The sequence below is a fragment of the Brachyhypopomus gauderio genome, chromosome 21, assembly GCF_052324685.1.
Source record: "Brachyhypopomus gauderio isolate BG-103 chromosome 21, BGAUD_0.2, whole genome shotgun sequence".
NCBI classification, from domain to species: Eukaryota; Metazoa; Chordata; class Actinopteri; order Gymnotiformes; family Hypopomidae; genus Brachyhypopomus; species Brachyhypopomus gauderio.
Genome location: NC_135231.1, coordinates 6307181 through 6331075, shown reverse-complemented (window position 1 = coordinate 6331075; position 23895 = coordinate 6307181). Strand labels below are relative to the sequence as shown.

General features: G+C 41.3%; 2 protein-coding genes across 4 annotated transcripts; both read right to left on the bottom strand.

The window, feature by feature from the left end:
- Window positions 1–1432: 1432 nt before the first annotated feature.
- Window positions 1433–6575, bottom strand: LOC143484941 (translocon-associated protein subunit delta-like). The gene is made up of 6 exons (XM_076984014.1): window positions 6422–6575; window positions 5970–6088; window positions 5801–5875; window positions 5592–5681; window positions 5427–5492; window positions 1433–4548 (listed from the first exon to the last, which is right to left on the bottom strand). The coding sequence occupies exons 1-6, from the start codon at window positions 6468–6470 to the stop codon at window positions 4444–4446; spliced, it is 504 nt and encodes a 167-aa protein (XP_076840129.1). The 5' UTR covers window positions 6471–6575; the 3' UTR covers window positions 1433–4443.
- A 657-nt stretch (window positions 6576–7232) lies between these two features.
- On the bottom strand, window positions 7233–23304 carry arhgap4a (Rho GTPase activating protein 4a). 3 transcript variants are annotated; one of them, XM_076984010.1, is made up of 25 exons: window positions 23173–23264; window positions 23035–23083; window positions 21581–21667; window positions 19763–19934; window positions 19159–19321; window positions 17056–17118; window positions 16630–16758; window positions 14974–15102; window positions 14498–14719; window positions 14290–14391; window positions 13908–14093; window positions 13722–13806; window positions 13600–13627; window positions 13087–13183; window positions 12948–13008; window positions 9995–10072; window positions 9767–9895; window positions 9453–9558; window positions 9144–9368; window positions 8982–9046; window positions 8722–8890; window positions 8470–8559; window positions 8102–8233; window positions 7868–7934; window positions 7233–7763 (listed from the first exon to the last, which is right to left on the bottom strand). In XM_076984010.1, the coding sequence occupies exons 3-25, from the start codon at window positions 21642–21644 to the stop codon at window positions 7590–7592; spliced, it is 2736 nt and encodes a 911-aa protein (XP_076840125.1). In that variant the 5' UTR covers window positions 21645–21667; window positions 23035–23083; window positions 23173–23264; the 3' UTR covers window positions 7233–7589. The 3 variants fall into 3 exon arrangements, with proteins under 3 accessions (XP_076840125.1, XP_076840124.1, XP_076840123.1); XM_076984009.1 differs by having other exon boundaries at window positions 23035–23304; XM_076984008.1 differs by lacking the exons at window positions 23035–23083; window positions 23173–23264 and adding an exon at window positions 21767–22010.
- Between the last annotated feature and the right edge of the window lie 591 nt (window positions 23305–23895).

Sequence of the window (23895 nt, the reverse complement as noted above, 5' to 3'; positions counted from 1 at the left end):
CATGATGTTGCCACCCCCATGCTTGACAGTTGGTATGGTGTTCTTTGGATGCAACTCAGCATTCACTGTCCTCCAACACGACGAGTTGTGTTTTTACCAAATAGTTCTACTTTGGTTTCATCTGACCATATGACCTTCTCCCAATACTCTTCTGGAACATCCAAATGCTCTCTAGCAAACTTCAGACGTGCCTGGCTTAAGCAGGGGGACACGTCTGGCACTGCAAGATCTGAGTCCCTGGCGTCGTAGTGTGTTGCTGATGGTAGCCTTTGTAACGTTGGTCCCAGCTTTCTGCAGGTCATTCACTAGATCCCCCCTTGTGGTTCTGGGATTTTTCCTCACCGTTCTTGTGATCATTTTGACCCCACGGGCTGAGATCTTGCGTGGAGCCCCAGATCGAGGGAGATTAGTAGTGGTCTTGTAGGTCTTCTATTTTCTGATTATTGCTCCCACAGTAGATTTTCTCACACCAAGCTGCTTGCCTATTGCAGATTCAGTCTTCCCAGCCTACAATTCGGTTTCTGGTGTCCTCCAACAGCTCTTTCGTTTTCACCATAGTGGAGTTTGGAGTGTGACTGTTTGAGGTTTTGGGCAGGTGTCTTTTATACTGTTAACGACTTCAAATAGGTGCCATTAATACAGGTAATGAGTGGGGGAAAGAGGAGCCTCTTAAAAAAGAAGTTACAGGTCTGTGACAGCCAGAAATCTTGCTTGTTTGTAGGTGACCAAATACTTGTTTTCCACCATTATTTGCAAATAAATTCTTTAAAAGTCAGACAAAATGATTTTCTCAATTTTTTTCACATTTTGTCTCTCATAGTTGAGGTCTACCTATGATGTCAATTACAGGCCTCTCTCATCTTTTTAAGTGGGAGAACTTGCACAGTTGGTGGCTGACTAAATACTTATTTTCCCCACTGTATATATATATGAGAGAGAGAGAGAGAGAGAGAATGTCTGCAAGATTGATGGAAAAGCATTATAGGTGAGGTGCTGCTTCAGTTGCTGCTGGTTAGCAGGTTAGCAGAACACCAAGAGTGTACAGAGCTGTCATAATTTGTTTATTAGTACATATTAGAACATAATAACATGTTTCCTTCAGTGCTCTGCCATCTTCCCAGTCTGTTAATGTCAAAAATAATAAATAAACATAGTAGGTGTGTCCACATTTTTGACTGGGGTGTGAGTGTATGTATGTATATATATAGAGAGAGAGTTAGAGAGAGTGAGACAGAGAGAGAGAGAGAGAGAGAGAGAGAGAGAGAGAGAAAGGAAGTAAGTACACAAAGTTTCCAGAGAAACAGGAATATATAAATGTTTATATTTATATATATATATATATTATATATATGTTCACATTTATATTTATGTTAACATTTAAGCTGTTATAAGGGATACATATAAGTGTGTGGGTGTGTGTGTGTGTGTGTGTGTGTGTGTGTGTGTGTGTGTGTGTGTGTGTGTGTGTGTGGTCTTCTCAAGCCTTTACAAAGTGTAGACTATGCTATGACATAGTATAGCATCACAACATTACTGTTACCACATCGTTTCATAATCGGAAATTTGTGGTCGGGACAAAAGGCTCCTGAAGCTAGCCAGGTCCAGACTACCATGTGTTCACAGTTTTACAGCCCGGTTTTGTGTGTTTCTTTGTCATCAGTGGTCACCCAAACATGCTTTCCTATTTTTGCGGGTTTGGAAGCTGCTTACAATAGTCATTCCACTGTTGCTTTGTGGCAGTAAAGAAATGTGCTCCGTCGTGTTTAAAAAATGAATACAACCATTTTTATCAATACCAAAGTAATAATTCAGGTTTAAGAGATTTGGTCATGTTTGAAATGGTAGGCCCAGGTAGGCCCAGGTAGGCCCACACCCCATACGACGCCAACTCCTTTTTCCTTTCTCTGATCTGTGGCTCAAATACGATTTGAAAACAAAACAAAAAACATTTTGTGTTCACAAAACTCTGGAAACACCGAGGTGGAAAATCGTATTTGTGCCACTCCTTCATATCTCTTCTCATTTTTGTCATGTAATAAAACTGTAAAACGTTTAAGCTTCTCCAACTTAATATTTTCTAGTCAACTATTGCACCTAAAGTGTTAAGGTTGCGCTAACAACAACATCAAGTTATTTGTAATAGAAAGGCTGATTAAATATCTTATATTCACCCAATACATTTTTGTATTACATCATTCTTTTATTGATACAATTTCTTAATGAACTGAATTAGCTGAAGGTACTGGGCTCTTCTCTTAACAGAAGAGCTGTTAACTGCTGAACGTGTACAGTGGTAGCCACGTATTAGTAGCTAACGTTTGTTTTCGCCCCATGGCGCCTGCTGTGTGTTTTATTTGTGTCCCTTTTTTGTCCTAATACTTCTTGGCCCTCTTTGTTTGTATAATGTGTTGACGTAGAAAATAAATTAACAATCCAAAATATTCCATAACATCTTATTTGCATCTTATATACAACACTTGTTTGCATTTTGAGGGAAATTCTTTCCATATATTAGGTTCTACCAACATATCTTCATTCCCAGATCATTTGTGTGCACTCAAGTACAGCCCAAGATAAGGAATGCTTGATTGTCAGATTAAATCATAATCAATTTTCATCAAACACATTTAATCTGTTTTTAAGTGACGAGGTAAATGGACCCTATTAACGTCAGTTTAACGTTGGTTTGTGACTTGTGAACCGGGAAGCTGAGTGTGGTCCTAGCGACCAGGTGTAAACGCCACAGCCTCCGTTTCAAACAGTCGTAGGAACTTCAGGTCATTCCCGAGGTAAAGGCCTCGCCCCAGGTCACCTCCACAACCAAAGATGAAACATCATCTGTCCAGCAAGCATCTAAGACAAAAACATTGTGCCATTACCTGGACAGAGTTTCGTGATGAATAGGTGGATTACTTCACTGCAGTCTGTTAGAATCTGACACAAGCTAGATTAGAAGGCTAAAGGCAGAATTATTATGGGCATAAATCAGACTAGAGGCGCTTCTGTGGTAGGTGATTCTCGTAAAATAATTCATTATCAGACTCCACTACACTGCAGTCTGGTAACTCTGATGTACCAAGACGTATGGACAATGAATGCAAGCAGGTTCTCATGATTTTTCTCATGCTTAAATTGAGTATAAGGATCATTAGGAAAATGCTACTCTTAGAAAAATCTTACACAAAGATTTATAGTGGAGAAATGTGGCTGAACAAATGAACCCAAGGTTATGCCTAATCAGACTCGATCAAGCTGCTTGTTGTGTCTGATAATCCAAGGGGCCCATTGTCCCATGCAGGTGATGGTTCGGTGAAGATTAAATTGCCAATAAAGCATGTGAAGTTCAGAAGTGGGCAAGCTATCACAGTCTTGGAATTGGAGTGGACTCACTTATCGTCCCTGACTAAAGACTTTTCGTGCATGTTGTGGTCAGTAGTCTACAATGCACAAACACCTGCCGTTTTCAAAATGACCAACCAGGCAAAACAGTGTGTGTACAAGGAGTGTCTCAAGATTCGTTCATTAGAAATATTTATCTTGATATTTAAACCTCACAGTTTCTGCTCACTGGTCTGGTGTCAGTCTATTCAAACACAAACAAAAAACAAACATCTTTTAGCTCTCCTTAAACTCTCTTTTAATGTGTTATGACATGCATACTGAGCACCAGGCTAAGCAGGGCAATACCAATATGTACTGCCAGAAATCCACTTTCACCAAGGTCATCAACTTTACCAATTCACCATTAACTGGAAATATGGAAAAACATGCGTGCCATAAAAAATCCATAGACTGGAATACACTGGTAATTAATAAACATCTCTGTATTACCGACAGTTGCAAGTTAGAATCTTTTAAGTTAGAAGTTCTCAGCACGTAGAAGCTGAACGTGTTATGGAAGGACGAAGCGCACGTAAAGCGGTTGGCTGCCCCCTAGTGTTCATATATTTGTAAGTCGGGGGTTCTATAGTAAAAGTGGAACTACGGAAATAGACGTCCACAATTGGAAGAAAAATAAACAAACATTCTTCTCAAAATGAGAATGAAATTATCATTACAGTTACTCGTGCCAGTGAGTGCAATTGCTTTGCTGTTGTTATTATTGAAACATTCACTTCTGTTTCTATTTACTTCCGAGTGTACAGTATAAAAGATGTAGCTCAAAGGCCAAGCCAAATACACTAGAACATACAGCTAAAAATAAACAGACACAGTTGCAGAACTGTTAAAAAAAACAACAACAACTTGGTCAAAGTTAAAAATAAATAAACATCACACAGCTGCTTCAATGCACATTGACTATGCTGGTATAATGTTATCCAGCATGACAATCAGAACATTATGAATCAAGTAAAACAATGAATGGTCATATTTAGGTAAAGGAAAAACATATGGAGGTATTTGAGATGACAATACAGCACCACGAGTAGAGGGACTTGCTCTTCAAGCCTGGATTGTGGTCTTAGCACTAAAGGCAAAGTAGTAAACCAAGATGCCAATGGCAGCGGCCAGGACTTCTGTAGACACCCAAGGGCCATTCCATGCTCCCTACACACACACACACACACACACACACACACACACACACACACACACACACACACACACACACACACACAGAGGGCAGAGATTAACTACTGCTGACACACTGTAACAAACACAGTTCAGGAACAAGGCTGCCTCTGTCAATGCGTGATCCAAGACTGAATCAAACACACCAGACGAGAGGTACTGCACATTCTAAAGTGGTTTGGTATCAAACCTTACACTACAATTCCACTGCATGTGAGTTAACCAAAATGTCCGCCTCATTCATTTTCAACGGGGAGCTGTGACAAAACAGGAGAGGGATTGTTGCGTAGCAGCTGGGACGTAACTCGGTTTGGCAAGGGAAGTTAAACTGCCTTCAACGTTATGCAAATTACATGCGGCTGCTGCACTGCACTGACCAATCAGGCAAGGGCAACATTCCGTTATATGCGCTGTAGTAGTAATATGTACAGTATCTGCACAACATAAATAAGCCTAATAACAGATGTGTGAACCCAGAAGTGACACTAATGCATGTGAAAACTGCTACAACACTTGCGTGCATAACACACCCACTCCAGCACAACATGCATGGCAAAACCACTACAACGTTAGTGTCAATGCTGTAATGACAATGGTTTACCACTCGAATAATATCTAATCCTGGTGGTCCAGTGGTTATAAGCTGAGCTGTAATGAGGGTAGAAGGTGGCTAAAATATAGAACATGGCCACCACGAAATGGGCATATCTAAAGATCTCCACCACAGCACTAACACAAACAAAACATTATAAAAGGTGTTTTTAATGGAGTACAAACGCACAATCCTTCACTCAGTCATTGTATTGAGACCATGACATATTTAAGTATGAGTAATTTCAGGAGACAGTGCTTACTCTGTGATCCACGTTGACCGAAAAGAGGGGTTTGATTGTGTCCACATCCTCGTTGTTCCTCTGAGCCTGCGAGAGACGTACACATTTTCAAGTGGACATGAAATACTTAATATCACGGCACAAGAAATGCTAACGTCGGGGACATTTCAGCCGTCACTGACCAACCTTGCGTAGTGCACTGTAAGACTCCTCATCGAAGAATCTGACCAGATATGTCCCTGAGCTGGCCTGCTTGTGTGGGAGACTCCATGACACCTGTTCGAATGACAAACCAACACATGTAGTTATAAAGGCAGCAGTAGACGTGTTACTCTTTCAACCGGTGAGAAACCTGACACACATAAAACACTATGTGTGACATAATAAATACCAACCTGGTACTTCCCAACGTCCTGGCCTCTTGTCACCGGAAACTGCCTACCGTTGACATCAGCGTACAATGCCACACTCTGACGAAAAACGTTACGTTATGAAAAAAAGTTACATTACGCATTCTAATTATTCCGGTTATCATAACGAATGATGTAAATAATTGCAAATTACTTGAACTCCATTGGCACACGACAAGCTGAGCTCCACAATGAACACTGATTCGGACGAGATGACGGCATCGTTGGTCGTGTAGGTTGATGGTTTGATGACTGGATCCAGGCAAGAATCCCCTACATACACAATAATGCACAAGCAGCTCAGCATGTTGGCTAACAAATGTATTGTTGCTTACAAATGCATTGTTCTGGTAGCTAAACGAAGAGCGTTAATTAGCTAGTTGGCTAGATAAGATTTATAGTTAACGTTGTAACGTCGCAAGTGTTTTCGCTAGCAAGGATAGTACCAGGGGACGCAATACAAAACTGACCAGCGTATTTACACTTTACAATAAAAACATGATTAATAAGTGTTAGTTATCGCTAAATTCCTTTTGAATAAGGAATTTAATATAGGCAGCTATCGTCAGCTATCTAGTTAGTCGTAAATCATTTAAAATCATTTACCTTTGCATATGCAGACAAAAACCAGTAGAATTAGTCCAGTCTTAATCATTGTGCCACTGCGCGTGTATATTGACGTGCAGCTAACTGCAGACTGCTGACGTCGAAGGACACGTCATCTTAGCGGTCTTGATGACGTCATGCAATGAATTCTGGGACATTGAGTTCGAGACCATAGACCGTATTTATAAAAATGTACATACAGTCTATGATTGAGACACAAAAATTTCCCAAGGCAGAAAAAGTTAATAATAAAAATGACATGTTGCAGGGATTATATATGTAGGCACTCTCTCAGTTCATAAACACAAATATTTATAGGAAATACTTTTAAAAATTAAGGAAATGAAAATAATAATTGTAATTGTAATAGAATTAAAAAAATACAAACCACACAGCTCCTTAAGGCTAGTTTACCTGTTCAGAGTATAGTCTTAGTTTGATGGCTTGACTGGACTATCAGAATGGCCAACTTGTGTGTCTGGTCAATCAGCACATTCAGTTGAAAAATTACCATATGTTGGTTAACAAGGTAAACTTGTCTATCTTATCCTGCTAACCGGCCAATATGGCATATGTTTCAGCCTCATTCAGTAGTGCTAGTACCATCTAAATAACATTTCCCATGAAAAGAAATTTGGTGTTTTGGAGTATACAAAGTATTTTACCAAAGGGGGCATTGACCTCTGTGACACACTATCCTGAATTAGGGATCTGGACTTGTGCATTTGTAAAGCAACTTTGTGACAACATGTGTTGTATAAATTGCTATATAACAAAAATTTACTTGACTTGAATAAAGATACTGACAAGCTCACATTGCAATATTTTATTGCTTAAAACCCCCATCAAGAATCTGCAACCTGCTGTGCATGATTTAAGAAATAAATACTTTCAGAAAATAAATTATTATTCAAGCTAATTAAGTCACCATGTGTTAAGTCTCTGCTGGTTTGTTAATGGTAATCATGAATATAGCGAGTAGCACAGAGTGGTGCCCTAATGTAATGTGGTCAGGGAATGGTGAGGGCACAGCATTCACTTGTGTAACTTTTCTTTTGTTAATAATTACTACTAACGGACCCACACTGTGTATCTCACGTCCCCCAGTCTCAGTGTGTGCCAGGCCTAATGCTCCGTCTCCATTTCACAGTCCATCTGTTCTGCCAGTTTAAAAACGTCTCTTCCTCTCTGCGCTGCCTTGTCTCCCCTGAGAGTTCTGTGGCAGGGAGGACGACGAGGTCTCGGTGGACGGTGTAGAAGAGGACGACACTTCTGGTTGATCTCCAGTATGCTGGCGCAAGACGAGCTCCTTAAAGACAGAATTCATCTGCCGACACACTTCCTGTAAGAGGAGGAGATTGTTTTTCACGGGATACTGTCAAGAGATTTAAAAATCAGATGTTACCGGAGAAAATAAAGGTTTGGATAAAAATGGCATTTTCCAACCTTGTCCACCTCTATTTTGACGTCCTCTCCGAGATCACTGTCCAATGCAGACCTTCTCATCTGGGGACTGTTGCGGGGACACAATGTCAGAGAAATGTCTTTACAAGTAGAAGCCTGGATGGTTAGCAATTTAACAAACATGCTAGCCACAAGTGCAAGATATCAAAAATGACTCAAGTGCTAGACACGAGTGCTATTCTTATTTCAGAGATGGAAGTGGTTTGTTTTGCTCACCCTATTGGTTTGCGTAAGGCCCCTGGAGAAGTGGACTGCTGCATATGTTGTCCTGTGGGTATCTGAAGGGTGATTTTGCCTGTATGCGCATGGATGGCAGTAACTCCAGGCTTCTCACCTACAACCTTGGGCCTGGAAAATGAGACAATTTACACCATTTTAATTCTCTTCATACAGTTAATAACCCAAAGTTTTCCCGAGGTAACAAGATGGTTTGATAAGATCTTTGGAATAAATGATAAATGAAACCATTCTCATCTGGTTAATTTGCAAGAGATGAAGTCTCAGTGGTTTTGCTTGTACCGCAGATGCTATGCTAATGATGCATAAGAATAGGGTCATTTACACCATTTGCTGAGGTTAATTACCGTGCGTGTGTCACTCCGGCTGGTTGCTCCACTGTCTGGCTTCCACTGCTATTTCTCTCTCCATCTTTGGGGTCTTGTCCTCCCTCCACACTTGAAGCATGAAAAATGAGGACGTAGTAGGTTAAATGTATAAAAGATGGCAACATCAAAAGGATGGTGATATTGTTTGTTGTAGACCACAGAATCAGGATAAGGAACCTAACGGCACTGAACTCATGAGGACCAGAAGGGGAACGTCATGTGGAGACTCACCTTGGCACATTAATGTATCTATCTGGGATGAGACCCTTCGTGCCGTTGACTTCTCCTCTCCACCAATCAGAGGAGGCTCTGCTGTGAAGTTGGACACGCTCACCCTGTTTCAAGGACAGCTCGGCTGCCGAACGCGCCGTGTAGTCAAACAAGGCTACTCCCTCCAGCTCTGCGTTTCCACCATGCAAAACGCAGATTCAGTTGAGCACTTTTGACAGTTGCTTCACATCCGTGATCTGCTGTATACTTCTCACGCTCACCTTCTTTGACTTCTTTGTGCAGCGATGCGTCCGATTCCACCTCAGCCTCGTCTCCGGCAGCCTCGCTTTGGGTACAGACATATAATCCCGTTTTGACCTTTTTACACATACGTATGTGTATGTGTGTGTGTGTGTGTGTGTGTGTGTGGGTGAGATGCTCACATATCCTCTTGCTCAAGGGTCATGCATGTCTCATAAACCGGGCCCTCCAGTTCATTCTGGCTGGGAAAGATGTTCTCGTGCTGGGTGATGATGGTTTTGACAAGGGCGTTGATCTGCTGGAGGGTGACGGCGTCTGCGTCCTCAGGCCCCCTGATCAGACTGGGCCCGAAACACACGGCCAGGTTGTACGGCTGCATCATGTTCTCGTCGCTGTACTGGGAGACGCTACACACACAAACACACACTTAGAGCTCTAATTTCAATGTACATTTAAGGAATGGTTGACTGTGCCAGTGTTTTATTACTCACTGGTGGAGGAATGCAAAGAGGTATCTCATCACAACAGTAAGCGGGGGAGGGTAGGAGAGGACGACTGTCTTTAACTGTGCTACCTTCTCCGTCTCATCTTCTGTTCCTAGGAAAGAGAAAGGGGAAATTCACCTTATAATAGCATCCATTCCAACTAGAAACCAAAATCCACAGTGTTGCATTAAGAAATTTTTTCAATCTCACAGTTCTCCTCTGAACTGTGCACCTTTTTTGCTAACTAAAGCACTCGAATACAACCCAAGAATACATTCTCAGCATGTTCTCAGCAAAAAAAAAAGAGGAACATTGCTCACGTCCACACTCCATCAGCTGGTCGAAGCTGTCCTTGGGGAAGAGAGGGTTTTCCATGCCTCTGAAATACAACTTCAGCACACATGCCACCGAGTCCATGTCACATGTCTCCTCGTCTAGGGGATCGTCCCCTGGATTCATGGACACAGCACACGTGAAGAATGGCAGCCTATGGTATTACTGGGGTTACTGAATCTCAGTGGAGGAGGAGCTCCGAGGTGCCCCCATACCTCTCTCAAACTCATCCCTCAGCCGGTTGACCTCCAGCTGGGAGCCTGGCACTCGGAAGATGCCCTCATGGTGCAGGCCTTGCCGAAGGAGAGAGCAAATGGAGAAAGGGACTGAGCCTAGATCTACTCAAAAACATCCACTGATCATGACATGAACTCAAAGAACCAAGACCACTGACCACTGTAGAAGTGGAATGGAAGTGGAATGAAAATGGGCAAGAATGCATCAGGGATACGTGATATAGACTCACACTTTTTTTTGGTAAATTTTTAACCAAAATATGGTAATCCATATGTCACAACTTAATCTCAAAGGCATTTTTTAAATCTCAAAGGCAACCATTGGTTGTTCTAGAATCCCAAAATTGGTATATACTGTATATTCTCACGACAGCAATAAGGAAGCTATTTTTAAGCATCAACTTCAAAACATTCTCTCTGCCAAGCTTGGTTTAAACCCCATGCGTCTCTCTCAACCACTGGGTCATTCACATATTCTAAAAATACCATTTAAATGACTCAGCCCTAAAGCACAAGGCCCTGCTGTCTATTGGTATCAGACTAGGGGTGTAAGGGTACACAAACATCACGGTACGGTTCACAGCATGGTATGGACCCCAGGGTTCAGTATGAATTCAGTACGGTGGGGGGAAAAAAGGAAGAGGGTGGAGCTCTGTTCGAAACAGCCTACAGCATACTACTACAGCCTACTACATACTACTCACAGGCCCCAAATCAGTATGCAGCAGGGTTGAGCGATGTCTCCTTAATTGGCAGATGACGATGATATTGTGATATAAACGTTATATAAACATAATGATTATAAAATAAGCCTAGTATAAAATAAGCTATAATTCTACCCAGGATTTAACGTGTATGTAGAAAAAAAAACCTTCCACTGCCTGTGAATGGCCCAGAGCAGGTTTCCGCTAATGGCAAAAATCGCACGAAAATATCTCTGCATATGCGCTACCAGCACGCCCTCAGAAAGAGTTTTTAGCATCGCGGGTAGTGTGGTCACCCCAATCCACAGCTTATTAAAGCCAGAGAAGGGCAACATGTTGGTTTATTTGGCCAGAAACACTGACATGTAAACGTGTTGGAATAGGCTACACAATGTCAGACCTCTTAACATTTTAAGTTATTACAGTTATCGCATTTCCTATTTTTCTTGCTCTTGTATATTTGTATATCTTGTATATTTACATTCATTTTTCTTTCCTTCATTTGTTGTTCTGCTGTGATATCATAGTGAAATCCATGATGATTTATTTTAAAGCTTTTTCAAAAAAAGGTAAATGCCAGAGCCATTCATAAGCTCTGTTGCTTAGTTTTGTTCTTCAATTTTTAATAAACGTGTTTACAACCACCTTCGTGTCAATTTTATTTTGTAGCCCTTACACTGCAAAATTAATGCTTTAGCTGAAGTTGAACGTTGACAATGAACAAGTTTACCGAGCAAGCTTATTCTATTAGCGTGAACATGAAATGTTTAAAATTAATACATTAATAATGTAGAAAAAAACGAAGACAAGCTATAACCTAGATATAAATAATAATATCCTAATAATAATAGAATAATAATAAATAATATAATAATATGCCAACTAGGCATATTTGTAGCAGTAGGGTATTTTAATATTCATCACTGACTCTAATTCATATAAGTTATATACCTGATTTGATCATTTTACGTACAATCTCTGCTAAAGTTTTAGGGGAAGGAGACCTAAAGAAGGTCAGTGTTTGTGGTAAAACAAAAAAGTGGGCGTGGCATCGTGATGGTGGGTGATAAATGACGACGGTGGCACAACCCTAGTATGAGTTCACAGGCTCGTTGGCAAAATTCATTAACGTTGAATTTCAATGTTGAACAAGAACGAGTTGATGGTATTTAGCCCTGAAATGTTAAATGTGTGCTAGGCTATTCTTAACTGTCTAACAACGCTAAGTAGGTGTTTTGTACTAATATTAAACTTCTATTCCAAATGAAAGCTATAACTGTAGCTGTTCTGAAAGGCTTTTCAGCATTTCCTGCCCGCCTTCTCACTTCGTTTATTTTAAAAACTGATTAACGGTCTGATATTTTGGAACTTAAAAAAAAAAAACATAGCGAGATATTCGTTTAACGACGTTGTACAGTTATGGTTTCCGGGTGCAACTCGCCTGTGAACTTCAGTTCCGCATTACTTTCACTGTTCTTCGCACGTCCCTATAGGACGCATGTACCGTATGGCGAGCCGTTTGAGCTTTTAATCATTCTTTCTTGATTTCAGGAATTCAATTTATACGAAAAATATATGTGAAAATTTAATTTCCACTAGTACACATTAAATCACTTTCATTCCACAAATACCACAAAATCTAACTCATGTTCACACACGCACACAGTGTTGTGCCACGTCTGTCCACTTCTTGTTGGTAAATGAAGGCAGCAGGGCCTTTAAAAAATGATGTGGTGCTTGGGTGAATGAACTTTGCTGTTGTTGCATCGTAGTTCTTAATAATTTTTTTGTACTCTTCATTAAGTCGTGTGTATTCCATAAGACACTATGAAGATTCAACACTACAGGTCGTTTTAAACCTGATGCTAATGGGGCCCAATGGAGCACTGGGTTCTTCCTAATCCCTGCCTACAAAGGTTTTCTTTGCCATGGTCATTTTTTTCCCTGCCATAGTCATTGTTTAAACAGACGCTTGGCTCATACTAGTAAATATGTTATTCTCACATGTAAGAATTTATTTCTTGATGCAAGAACTGAATTCCTGATCAAGAAAAATAGGATAAAATAGCAATAAAAGCTAAAAGGCCTTGCCATACGCATGTACCGTGTATTCTCCATGAGACTGCACGCACCGAACAGGGAGAACCGTACCGTGATGGTTCGGTACGAATGCGCGTACCGTCGCACCCCTAAATCAGACACATTAAGTATGGATTAGAGTGGATTACCACTGAGGTTGATGAACCTGACGCAGCTCTCCACAACCACAGGAATCTGCTCTCCAGATGCCTGTGGGAGAAGGATGGAGGCTTAGATGTGTACAGAGCACACGCGAGACCACATGGGGCCAGACGGAGGGGGGTGTACCTGGATATAAGACAGCAGGTCTCCAGAGAAGGGCTTGAGGCTGCTGTGAGCAGACGCCTGACTCTTCCGCTGACGAACAGATTTCCTGGAGCGCATTCTGAGGTGTGAAATGTAACTGCAATTAGCATCGCAGGGAGATAACGGAGGGATCAAAAGTGGAGTGATTTAAAAGGAGTGTGAACAAGCCACACCAAGATAAACTAACAACCTTAATAACTACTCCATGAATGACTCTGTATTTTTCTACTGACACACGACTAGCTCGGACATCGGCGTCTTTAAAAGTGTGATCACAGAAAATAAGGGGATATTTATTTTTGTTTTGATTATATTCAAACAGTACAAAAATTGTTGGTTTTATGTCATTCAGATCCTTTGCTGTTTGTGTCCTCTCACTTGTCAAGAGATTTAACTGACTCGTTATTGAATTGAAGATGTCCTGGAGATGAAAGCTAGGTTGTTGCACAGTTCTTTGTTTAAGCTCTTAAATCTTAATCTGGAATCGTTTCTCACCTGTGATGACGACTCTCAACAGTTCCAGCTAGTTAGAGACATGCACAGAAAATGAGCATTTAGTATCTCTTGACAAGTAAGATGGTTTTTTTTGTTTTTAAAGATAGGTAGGCTGACTTTACCTTTTTGTATTGCAACTTTGAGTAGGTCATGCCTTGCCTGTAGTTTTGATGCTAATGAGCCAGTTAAGAGATAATCTTTAACTTTCTGTCAGAAAAAACAACACAAATTCACATATTACACAAGAACCATTTTGTAGAGCCATTACGTTACACACTGTATCACCATTCATTCATAAACTAATGTACCATAAAATAGGAGCTCTCTGTTTCCTGCAGATTGGTCCTACGCTTTGCTTGATTGAGTTTATTGTTTGAGACCTCACTGGTAGTCTCAGGTGATTGGCTGCTGGTGTGTTCAGGGGTGGGGCCAAATACATCCTCACTGATGCAGTCAAGCAAGGCAGAGTGAGTATCCAGGACCATGTTACTGAGCTGTAAGGGAATGTGATGGAAGTAAACATACCAGGGGTTAGTTGCACGTGTGTAACTGAACAGGACACGTGTTTAATTGAAACGATTGGTAATTTTATGGAGCAATATAAACAATATAATATAATATGCATAAGCGATTGTGTTGTAAGAAGCAGATCTATGTAATGTTTGTGTTATGGTGATTTTGTGAAAGTACCTCTTCATTTTCTCTGGTGACCAAGGACAGCCTGGTCTGGAGCTGCAGGAAACGAGTCTCCAGCTCACTCTTCATCTCACAGTCCGCACTCACCTCACACACCTGCTCAAAACAGGACAGTCGTTGATCAACGTGAACAGGACATGTAGAATAAAACACACACAACACACACACACACACACACACACACACACAGTTACAACAGTACCTGGTCCCCTTCATGAGGCTGGTACTGAAAGCGGAGGGGCAGGCAGAAGGTGGCCTCGTGCATCTGCATCAGTGCGTCTCTGTCGTGGTTCTGATCCAGGCCCGACATGGCGCCGGCCAGCTGCTTGAGCCCTGAGCCCAGGTTGTGGTGGGCGTGGGAGCGTCTGGACAGGTACAGCCTGAGCACGTGTGACAGCGACTGGTGGAATCCTGTATCACTGCACTACAGGAGCACAAGAACAGCTGGTTCACATTTTCTAAAAATACCATTTAAAACAGTGAATCCACAACACAACAATGGAGTGAATACACAACACAGTGAATACACAACACAGTGAATACAGCGAGGATAATGCAGATGAAGAAGGAAATACAATAAATGACAATAACACACATTAAGGATAGAGGCACTCCAAGCCCCACTCCCATTTGGTCCACATTCATGCAGCAGCTGCTATGGTAACGTGAGCTACTCACATCGAACAGGCGGGAGACATCATGTAGGAAGTATTTGTTCATGGAGGCGTTGGCGGCGTCCAGATTGAGCAGGTAGTCGTTGCGTGCCTTGTTACATTTCAGCTGAATCTCCTGGGCTTTACACTGTCTCTGCAGAGCAGAGAGAGAGCAGCCACACAATGAAACCACACAAACAAACAGCAGACACCCCCCTGCCCACACCGCAGCACTGGGAAAAAACCCCAGACGTGCACACTGGCATTTAGAGAGGAAAAGTCGTCTGTAACACCGCACATGCTACATACGACATGGGAAATTTGAAAAGAAACAAAGAGAAACTCAAACATGGCAGGTGAGCGTTTGCTTGTGGTACCGGCTCATTTCTGGCTGATGTCAGAGAAACACAGTGAAGTCAAACTGAAACACACCCACTTAACATTAGGCTGGAGTGTAAGTTTAAAGTTTCCAGAAGTATAAACAATGAAATTAATTACAAATTAAAATGTAATTAAAATACTTTGGTGAAAATGATAATTATGTACTTATAACTGGAACAAAATTTGGCAAACCTGTTGGAACTGTATGAATTTAACTTAAGACAATTATAACAAGACACCTGACAGGTTACAATTAAAGTGCTAAATAAGTTTAATTCAAACATGCTGAAATAAAAGGTAAGAAGTAGAAAAAACAAAGAAAAAGATCATGACTGTTCTCGTCCATCAAAATATTGAGCATTCATAGGTGTAATGAGTTTTCAGATTTGGTAGTATGCATTTTAAGTATTATACTATGAACATAGAACATAGAGCTCAACCTTTATCTTATCTGTGTGTAGCCTATATAAAGGTGCATCTCAATAAACTAGTATAATTCAAATATATAAAAAAAAATATGAAAAGTAAAATATAATATTTTAAAAGTTAATTTATTTCAGTAATTCAAAACAAAAATTTAAACACATATATTGTATAGATTCATGACAAACTTTAATGAGATGCACCTGTAGGTCCTTTAGCAAATTTGAAGTGGGCTGTATTTTTTATTTACGTGTCTATTTTGGGAATTAACAGGAGTGTCTTCTGTAACTCTCTCTCTCTCACACACACACACACACACACACACACACACACACACACACACACACACACACACACACACACACTCACAAACAAGTACAATAGGTGCAACAATATGCATGTAAGTAGACATGCATGTAATGTTTGCACAGACCTGAATGCAATTACTATAACATGACACTTAACAACAATAATTTTTGCTACATCCAACAGCCAAAGGTAAATGTTAGCTGGAATTAGAGGAAGAAGACAACTCTCTCCTCTCCAAAAACTGGAAGTTATGGCAATTTTTATGGCAGTTTTTTTTTATTTAACCTTAATTTATTATTATACCTTAAATATTATTACATATTACAATTTAGGTGAAATCATGTCTTTAATTTGATCTGTGACCTTTAATTGTTCTGACTGCGAGAAACCATGTAAAACAGCACAAACGATATCTTCTCTTCACTTGAAGCTCTCACACTCACACACTCCAGTTTACTGTTTTATTCCTGAAGGAAGAGGAAGCGTTTTGTTTTAGGCTACGTGCAGCTGTGATGTGATGACACTTTTCGTAGCCTCGGCCTGTTTTCGGGATGAGAAGCAGGCGTACCTTCTCAATCAGTCTTTCCATCTTCCTAGAGGCACTCTGTTTCTGCTTCTCTTCCTGTCTGGCGGCTTCTTTCAGCTTGCCCTCAGCTGACACGTACTCGCCGCGGTACTGCGAATACGTCTTTAGCGTCTGCACACACAATCACGGATTAAAGGTTCAGAAAGCTGGATCATATTTATAAGCAGCCTATGCGGGACTGGCTGGAGGGGGTAACCAGCCTATGCGGGACTGGCTGGAAGGGGTAACCAGCCTATGCGGGACTGGCTGGAGGGGGTAACCAGCCTATGCAGGACTGGCTGGGGGGGTAACCAGCCTATGCGGGACTGGCAGGAGGGGGTAACCAGCCTATGCGGGACTGGCAGGAGGGGGTAACCAGCCTTCACTCCTTCACTTTAACTGAGGCACCTTCTTCTTTTGTGTACTTACAGTCTGCAGCTCCGCCATGACCTTCACAAGACCGTCCTGTAGCTGAGTGCAGATATCTCTACTCTGAAGGGAGACAAGATAGGTAAGAGTGATGAGAGAGATCTAGAGATAAGAGAGATAAGTGAGAGAGCTGGAGATAAGAGAGATAAGAGAGACAAGAGAGACGAGAGAGAGCTACAGAGAGATAAGAAAGCTAGAGATAAGAGAGAGAGAGCTACAGATAAGAGAGACAAGAGAGATAAGAGAGAGCTACAGATAAAAGAGATAAGAAAGAGTACAAGAGATAAGAGAGAGCTAGAGAAGAGAGATAAGAGAGAGAGAGAGCTACAGATAAGAGAGAAGAGAGATAAGAGAGCTACAGATAAGAGAGAGAAGAGAGATAAGAGAGAGAGCTACAGATAAGAGACAAAAGAGATAAGAGAAAGCTACAGATAAGAGATAAGAAAGAGTGCAAGAGATAAGAGAGAGCTAGAGAAGAGAGATAAGAGAGATAGAGCTACAGATAAGAGAGAAGAGAGATAGAGAGAGAGCTACAGATAAGAGAGAGAAGAGAGATAAGAGAGAGAGCTACAGATAATAGAGAAGAGAAATAGAGAGAGCTAAAACAAAAGGCAGAACGCTTTAGTGCAAATCAGAAGTCAGTTTCCTCAAAAGCCCTGCAGTGTCAAGACAGTGGTGTACTACTGCACAATGACTTACCGGGCTAAGCTTGGGCTAACAGTATCTATGCATCTGTAAGTGTATTGATCTCTAGGTGAGTGCGTGCATATATTCATTTTCATAGAACATGGATAATACATGTATGTTCATTCACTTTATTGACTGCAATCCATTAATCAGTGTTATATGCATGTTTTAGGTGTTTCAGTGAGTGTGACTACATCAGTGTTATAGGCAGTGATGGCTTAGTTACCTTGAAAAAGTAATCAGATTACTGATTGCTCCTTTAAAAACTAACTTAGTACGTTACATATTACTTTATTTTAAAAGTAACTACGTTAGATTACAAGTTACTTTAGTAGTTACATTCAGCAGCAAAATAAGTTTTTCCAATACTCACTTTATTGGAAGTGCATTTTTAACAGTAGCAATGTATCTCCTGGCATTACGTTTGTGTCGCTGTGCGGTATTATTTGTAAATGTATTTGTAAACGTAATACAAGTGAACTATTCAGTCAGACAGCTATTTGTTGTGAAACGAAATACAATTACAATTTCAAGCATTTTTAAGTAGGCTGCAACAATAAAATTATTGTTTTTGAGGGGTGTTTCTTTACACTACCACATATCGTTACGGACAACACTGCACAGAATGACGTGAACGCGCTCGCAGCAGTACTAAGTAACGCGTTACTGACATCACTGGTTATAGGCATGTTTCAGGTGTCTCAGGTGTATGTTTGTGTGTGTGTGTGTGTACATCAGTGTTACAGGCATGTTTAAAGTGTCACGGGTGTTTCAGTGTGTTGTGTGTGTACATCAATGTTATAGGCAGGTTTCAGGTGTCACAGGTGTGTGTGTACATCAGTGCTATAAGCAGGTTTCAGGTGTCACATGTGTGTGTGTGTGTGTGTGTGTATGTGTGTGTGTGTGTGTGAGTGTGTAGATCAATATTATAGGCAGGTTTCAGGTCTGCTAAATGCCGTAAATGTAAATGTTTCAGGTGTCACGTGTACGTGTGTGTGTGTGTGTGTGTGTGTGTGTGTGTGTGTGTGTGTGTGTGTGTGTGTGTGTGTGTGTGTGTGTGTGTGTGTGTGTGTACATCAGTGTTATAGGCAGGTTTCAAGTGTCACAGGTGTGTGTGTGTGTGTGTATGTGTGTGTACATCAGTGTTAGAGGCGGGTTTCAGGTGTCACAGGTGTGTGTGTGTGTGTGTGTGTGTGTGTGTGTACATTAGTGTTATAGGCATGTTTCAGGTGTCACAGGTGTGTGCGTGTACATTAGTGTTATAGGCATGTTTCAGATGTCACAGGTGTGTGTGTGTGTGTGTACATTAGTGTTATAGGCATGTTTCAGATGTCACAGGTGTGTGTGTGTGTGTGTGTATGTGTGTGTGTATATATATATATATGTGTGTGTGTGTGTGTGTGTGTGTGTGTGTACCTTCTTTGAAAGGCGCTGCACATGCTCCACACAGCGTGAAAGATCCTGAGGTAGAATCACACAGCAGCTGTCACTCAGCGCACTGTGGTCTTTGCTTTCCTGGCGCGTCTGAGACAACAACACCTGCCAGCAGTGCACAGCTGACTGGCTGCTGGACTCCTTTCTAAGACAAAGAGAATCAGACCAAACAAGGGCAGTGAGACAGACATGCAGAGACAGTGAGACAGACATGCAGAGACAGTGAGACAGACATGCAGAGACAGAGAGACAGACATGCAGAGGCAGTGAGACAGACATGCAGAGACAGTGAGACAGACATGCAGAGACAGTGAGACAGACATGCAGAGACAGCGAGACCACCATGCTTTGTAATTTTTTTTCACAACCCTAAGCGAACATAGCAAACAACTAATGTCTGTTAAACTAATTTCATATTCAGATAATAATGTGACCTGCAACACGTCTCCCGTCACAGCACAACCAATTACAAAATCATTAGTTCCAACAACGTGGCAGTTACACTACGAGCTGCATATCTGTATGACTAAATGTTCGTGTAGGGCGTGCTAGAGGGTAACCGATGGCGACAAGGCTCCACGCTCACTTTCTGCTCTTGGAGGTGAACCTGTCGGCGAGTTTCTCCAGGGAGCGGGCGTACTCGCCCTCGATCTCACCCCGCCGGCGCAGGTAGTCGCTCAGGTCCTGCAGAACCTGGGTCTTCTGCTCCAGATGGCTATCAAACGCCCGCAGTTGCTCTGCAAGCTGATTACGAACCTCTGTGAGGGAAAAGGTTTGGGGCGTAGGGGCGTGTTTGTGGTTAAGAGGTGAAAAGAGAAACCGATGCATTTCTAGATCTCAATGTCAATTTTTTTTTTTTATCCTCGTTGATTTTTCGCAAACCACAAACGTTGTCAGTTGGTGGAAATGTTTACTTAACTGTAATTGTTTATCCAAACAGTACTCGATAGCTGACTAAATTCATGAATATTCTTTTCTGAATGCAATATTACTTATCCTTGTGCACTATATTTATCTCTGTTCTCTAGTAGACTGCTTTTATTTGCTTTATTTTATGAGTAAATGAGAGAGGAACAACACTAGCAGCACCCCCCTGTTTAATGACTGCCAAATTTTAACAGTTCCTTCTACCAGGGTTTCTTCTCTGAGAAAACATCCTCATATGTGGACCTTAGAATTAGAACAATTCTGAACATCACTTTTTATATAATCTACTTCCTTCTTACAGCTTGATTTACATTATTATCTGATGAAGTTGCAAACAAGCATAGAGATATTAGATATGATCACAACAACACATGACAAACAGAACCACGCAATAACGTAAAGTCATAGCTCCACAGACATCGGGACTGGACTAAAATTATAATACAGAAGGTTATTAAGATCTATAATTATTTCACTTTTAGATCTGAGTTATATATTATGCACAATTATTTCTTCATAATTTTGCACAGCAGGGTTAGAAAATAGGTCACTGTATCTACTCTGAAATCCCATCAGCAACTCAAGTAGCACAAGCCAAGACTTAGAGAGAGCTAGAGAGGGCAGAAATAGCTGAGGTGAAGTGCTCATAAAATCACTGGCGAGGGATTCTCAGCAGACCAGTTATCCCCACATGAAACCAGTTCCACTTCCCTGACAAGATCCGAATATTGACCTCATTAAATCATTTTGTCATGTTTTAATGCCAAAGCTTATAGTTGGCCCTTTTAGTTACAGTGTGAGAATCTTAACTGTTATTGACGTTTGGTAATAGCACAACAGTAAAAACTATTCTCCCTTCACATACATGTATCTAATTTCCATTTTTATTCAACTCACACATGTTTCTCTATATTTGATATTAGCGCAAAGTCCAAATGCAGAAATATGAGCTGCTTTAACATTACACTGTTATTATTTTATGAAATATTCTTATTTTAGAGGCTTACATGATCTAGCTAAGAGTTTGTATATGTATGTATTATGTAGGCTATGTGTTATGTATTGCTTGTTGCAGTGCAGCTGACTGGAGTCACGTGCCTTGTGCGTGTTACCTGTCCCGTTACAAACGTCTGTCATGAGTAACCTGGCTTGTTTGTGTACATTTATGTTCAAATAAATGTTTATGCGAACACCCTTGAATACACTATACGTTTACATTTATATAGGCCCACACACACAAACTATCACCTGCCCTTTAGCTGCAACAGGTCCTTTTGAGAACATAAACTACAATCATTCCCTGAACTCGAGTACAAACTGGAAGCCGTGCACACAGATACAGATCAAGTTTTACATATGACTGCCAACACAATGTATACTGCGTGTTCACCCAGCCATAATTGCCTTGATTTTTGCTAATATTTCACGTATTTTGAACTTTAGGGGGTTGTAAAGTGAAGGTCCTCTCTGCTCCTACCTTTAATCTGAGTGTCGTAGTCCGCAACTGCGACCCTCCTCAGTTTGACGTTGTAGGACGACATCGCTGCACCGACTGGATGAAACCCTATTGAACACAGACCCAGTTCGGAGCTAAACATGGCTGGTCATCATTACGGTTCGGTTAGTCATACACTTTCCATCAACAAAATAGGTTGGTACATACTGGACATTAACCAGTGGCAGCCGGGTGACCGGTCCAGCACACCATGAGACATGGGGTGACTCGCACAGCTACATTTCATGTACACACGATGGAAATTACCGCAACGCCATTGCATAAGAGAGCAAATGTATCAGAACCGAATCAGCGCCTGTTCGTGTAATCCTGTTTCTTCTATTACACAGCCCCCCTCAAGCACACAGTTCAGGGGAGCTAATTATAGTGTGTACAGAAGTAGAAACGATCTTTTACATGTGTGCGTTTTTGGAAACTCTGTGGTGGTGATGTTTCTTTTGATCATTTCATTGAACAACCTAGTGCAAGTAGAAATAACATTTTCTGGCACTGTGGACATAGATTATATAAATATATGACTGAATTCATGACTGAATCGTTTTAATCTGAATGCCCCTCCTAAATGTAATGGTTCATAAAATAATAAATGAAATTTCTCTGTTAGAGAAAGCAGACGTTATTGGTAACTGCAAGCAATCATTTGCAATTGTAAATAATCTGCTTGAATAAGCAACAAGGAACCAGAATATTTAAAGTGAAAGGACAGAACAGGCTGTGCTTGACCTGCACGTGCACTGCCGGGTACCCGATGTCATGCACCCTTCGTGCAATGGAGGGTAACCTGCAATAGTGCACTCACAGTCTCAAGATTCTAGCTAGTGAGACTGGCCGCAGAAAAAGGGAAGAAAGCAAGCTTCCTGTGTCAGGATCAGCAGAAACCCAAGCAAATCCTGCTAACTCTCACCATGAGTCAACCTTCACCTCTCTCCTCCGCTGTTTCGCTCTATCAGACAGCAGAAAGAAGAAGCTTTCTCTTTTGTTCTCAAAGGAAACATGCACAGAAATAGAACCCATGCGTTCTTAATTGAGACTATATTGGATAATTAATTCAAGGCTGATTATCCATTCAACGTGCAACATATGTATTTTTGCAGTTTTATTTTGCCAGGTAAAATATAGTTACAAGACTGCCCAACACCTTGTGTGAAATGCAGATAGCTTTTAGGAGAATCACCTACGATTGATGTCCACAGTCCACAGTTAACACACTAAAACCAAACTTACAAACCACGTATTTGTTCACAACACTAGCTACCCCGTTAAGGGCATAAAATACCAATTTCTCAAGTCACAAGGTATTGTTTAACAAAAACAGCATGGAGAAAGGAACATTTGAATGCCTTTGAAGCAAAATTACATTGAGTGAATCAGTCAGATAATTCAGGCAATATAAAGTGAATCTTCAGAAGACTTACCAAGGATGGATTCTCACTTACTCTCACATTGACATCCACTGCGTAAATCCTCAAATATAAACACCAGAACAATGTTTAACACAAGTACACTCTTTCTCCCTACAAGTCTCTCGCCATAGACCCAAACCTCCCTCTTACCCTGTCTTAGCCTCTCTGAGACACACAGGCCACCAGATGTAGAAAGACTGCTCTGTCCTTTAGCCCTAGTACGTACTCTCACACAGACTGACAGAATGCAAACCGCTTCACTTTCTGACTCCTCCCCCTCGTCTTGTGTGCTGCCCCCACACCGTGACTCACCCGGCCCCACACGCGTTCTTCACATCCAGCCCCTCCACCCTCCTGCCCCCACCCACCCTTTGATGTAAAGCCCTCACGCATTTCGCCTCCACCTGAGGTGAGACGCAGCACTGACGACGTCCACGTGACAATAGTGGACGCAAACGAATAAATAGAATAAAGTCCCTGCCAGGAATTCGGTCTTTTGTCGCTGGGTTCAGTGTGACCGCAACCTCTCCTGAGTGTTCTACCACAGAGATGAACAATGTTACCATTTATACAGTCAAGAGGAAAGCAGTGAAAGTGTGAACATAGTGACTGTATTGATGTGCTGACAGACACCTTTCACCTTGTAGTTCACTCAAACGCTCTTATGTTTCCTCTTATTATATGTGGCCAGAGAAAAAGAATGGGGGATGAATACACATCACTTATAATAAAATAGTGCCTGTGTTAATGAAGCGGTCTGACTGCTATTATGAGAGAAGGTGAAGAACAGGAAATGGCAGCACCCAAGTAGAACCAAAAGACTGAAGCGTCGTCATTCTTTCGTTTCTTTCTTTCGCGCTCATGAACGGTGCA